We start from the raw sequence: 2,321 nt of genomic DNA on the forward strand, positions 1-2,321 counted from the left end.
AAATAAAATAACAACTAAAAAAAAACTCAAAAAATGGTTTACATCTTATAGTTTTTCATAATTACCAACACTGAAAATTCCGGAAATTAATTAATTAATTTTGATTAAATTGTTGAACGTTTATTATACTCTTTTTTATATTAATCATCAAGTAGGTTGTAGAAGTCTAAATGAATCTTTAATTTAAAGGCCGATTTACACAAAAAGTGTCATTAATGTCATTCAGAACAAATTAAATCACATCAATAACAATAAAAAATTTTAAGTTTGTCATTCTATGTTAATCACGTTGTGATGAAAAAATAATTTTTGGGGAAGATTGAGGTTAGGATTGTTTGAATTTTAGCATGGTTACCACCTTAAAATAATCATTTTCAACGACTACTTCGGTGCATAATAGTAATATGAAAACGAGTATATATTTTTACTATTCAAATTTTATAATCGAACTTTTTTTTAATGTAGAGACGTGGCTGGTTGTGAGGAGGCCAAAATCGAGATAATGGAATTCGTCAACTTCCTCAAAAACCCCCAACAGTACATCGACCTGGGGGCGAAAATCCCTAAAGGCGCCATGTTGACGGGCCCCCCAGGCACGGGTAAAACCCTCCTAGCCAAAGCCACCGCCGGCGAAGCCAACGTCCCCTTCATCACAGTCTCGGGCTCCGAATTCCTTGAAATGTTCGTGGGCGTAGGCCCTTCACGCGTCCGCGATTTATTCTCAATGGCCCGCAAACACGCCCCTTGCATCCTCTTCATCGACGAAATCGACGCTGTGGGCCGCAAACGTGGGGGCCGCAGTTTCGGGGGCCACTCCGAACAGGAGAACACCCTCAATCAACTCTTAGTCGAAATGGACGGTTTTAACACAACGACAAACGTCGTAGTTTTAGCCGCAACAAATCGTATTGACATTTTAGATAAAGCGTTATTACGACCGGGCCGGTTTGATCGACAAATTTTCGTTCCGGCCCCTGATATTAAGGGCCGTGCGAGTATATTTAAAGTACATTTAGGGCCGTTGAAAACTAAGCTTGATAAAGGGGAATTGGCGAGGAAAATGGCGGCGCTAACTCCGGGATTCACCGGTGCTGATATAGCGAATGTTTGTAACGAGGCGGCGTTGATTGCGGCGCGAGATTTAAACGAGTCGATTATTATGAAGAATTTCGAGCAAGCGATTGAGAGAGTTGTTGCTGGGATGGAGAAAAAAACGAATGTTTTGTCACCGGAGGAGAAGAAGACAGTGGCGTATCATGAGGCGGGGCATGCTGTCGCGGGGTGGTTCCTCCGCTATGCTGATCCCCTCCTTAAAGTGTCTATAATCCCGAGGGGGAAGGGTCTTGGGTACGCCCAGTACTTGCCCAAAGACCAGTATTTGTACAGTAGAGAGCAGTTGTTTGATAGGATGTGCATGACGCTCGGGGGGCGTGTCTCCGAGGAGCTTTTCTTCAATAGGATCACAACGGGGGCCCAAGACGATTTGAAGAAGGTCACACAGAGTGCCTACGCCCAAGTGGTGCATTACGGAATGAACGAGAAAGTGGGTAATGTGAGTTTTGATATGCCGAGAGAGGGGGAAATGATCATGGAGAAGCCGTATTCGGAGAGCACTGCGCAGATGATTGATGTGGAAGTGCGGAATTTGATCGAGGAGGCGCACAAGAGGACGACGGCGCTGTTGACGGAGCATAAGGAGAAGGTGGCGCGCGTGGCGGAGCGCCTCCTCAAGCAGGAGATTATCAGCAGGGAGGATATGATCGAGTTGTTGGGGAAGAGGCCATTCCCCGAGAAGTCGACCTATGAGGAGTTTGTCGAGGGGACGGGGTCGTTGGAGGAGGATACGAGTCTGCCGGAAGGACTGAAGGATTGGAATAAGGAGAAAGCGGCCGAGCAGCAGCCGCAAAAGTCGCAAGTTTGAGGTGTAGAGTGGGGACTTTTTGAGTTGAAAATTTAATAAATTGTATTTAATATAGAAGTTGTCTGTTTTATTTGTTATGTCAATGTAAGATGGCGGAAATAAACGTACAAGTGATTTTAGCAAGGTTTTGATAAACTTCTAATAATTCCGAAATCGTAGATGAAATGATGAATTTTAGAAACTATAAAGTTAGAAACACTGAATTGAGAACAAGAATAGGAAAATAAAATAAAAAAATGAGAATTGAGTTTGTAGAAGTTTAGAATCCTAAGAAACGAAGCTTTGAAAATGTTTATTTTGAAATCAAATTTAAGAATTATAAAATTTAAAATTTTAGCCTTAAACTTCTAGAACTTTAGGGATAGAAGTCAAATTTCTAAAACTTTAGAATCAATGAAAA

The 2,321-nt window shown here is 42.1% G+C and overlaps 1 protein-coding gene across 1 annotated transcript in view; it reads left to right on the plus strand.

The window, feature by feature from the left end:
* Positions 1-2,040, plus strand: part of LOC123011080 (AFG3-like protein 2) — a 6,162-nt gene extending 4,122 nt beyond the window's left edge. The window contains exon 5 of the mRNA XM_044408398.1: positions 466-2,040. Within this exon, the coding sequence (XP_044264333.1) occupies positions 466-1,921 (1,456 nt within the window). The 3' untranslated portion in view covers positions 1,922-2,040. The remainder of the gene's footprint in view (positions 1-465) is intronic.
* Positions 2,041-2,321: the final 281 nt, after the last annotated feature.

This window comes from Tribolium madens, unplaced genomic scaffold, assembly GCF_015345945.1.
Source record: "Tribolium madens isolate multiple individuals breed KSU strain unplaced genomic scaffold, Tmad_KSU_1.1 Scaffold_11;HRSCAF=98;Tcas5.2_LG3b, whole genome shotgun sequence".
In the NCBI taxonomy this organism is placed as follows: Eukaryota; Metazoa; Arthropoda; class Insecta; order Coleoptera; family Tenebrionidae; genus Tribolium; species Tribolium madens.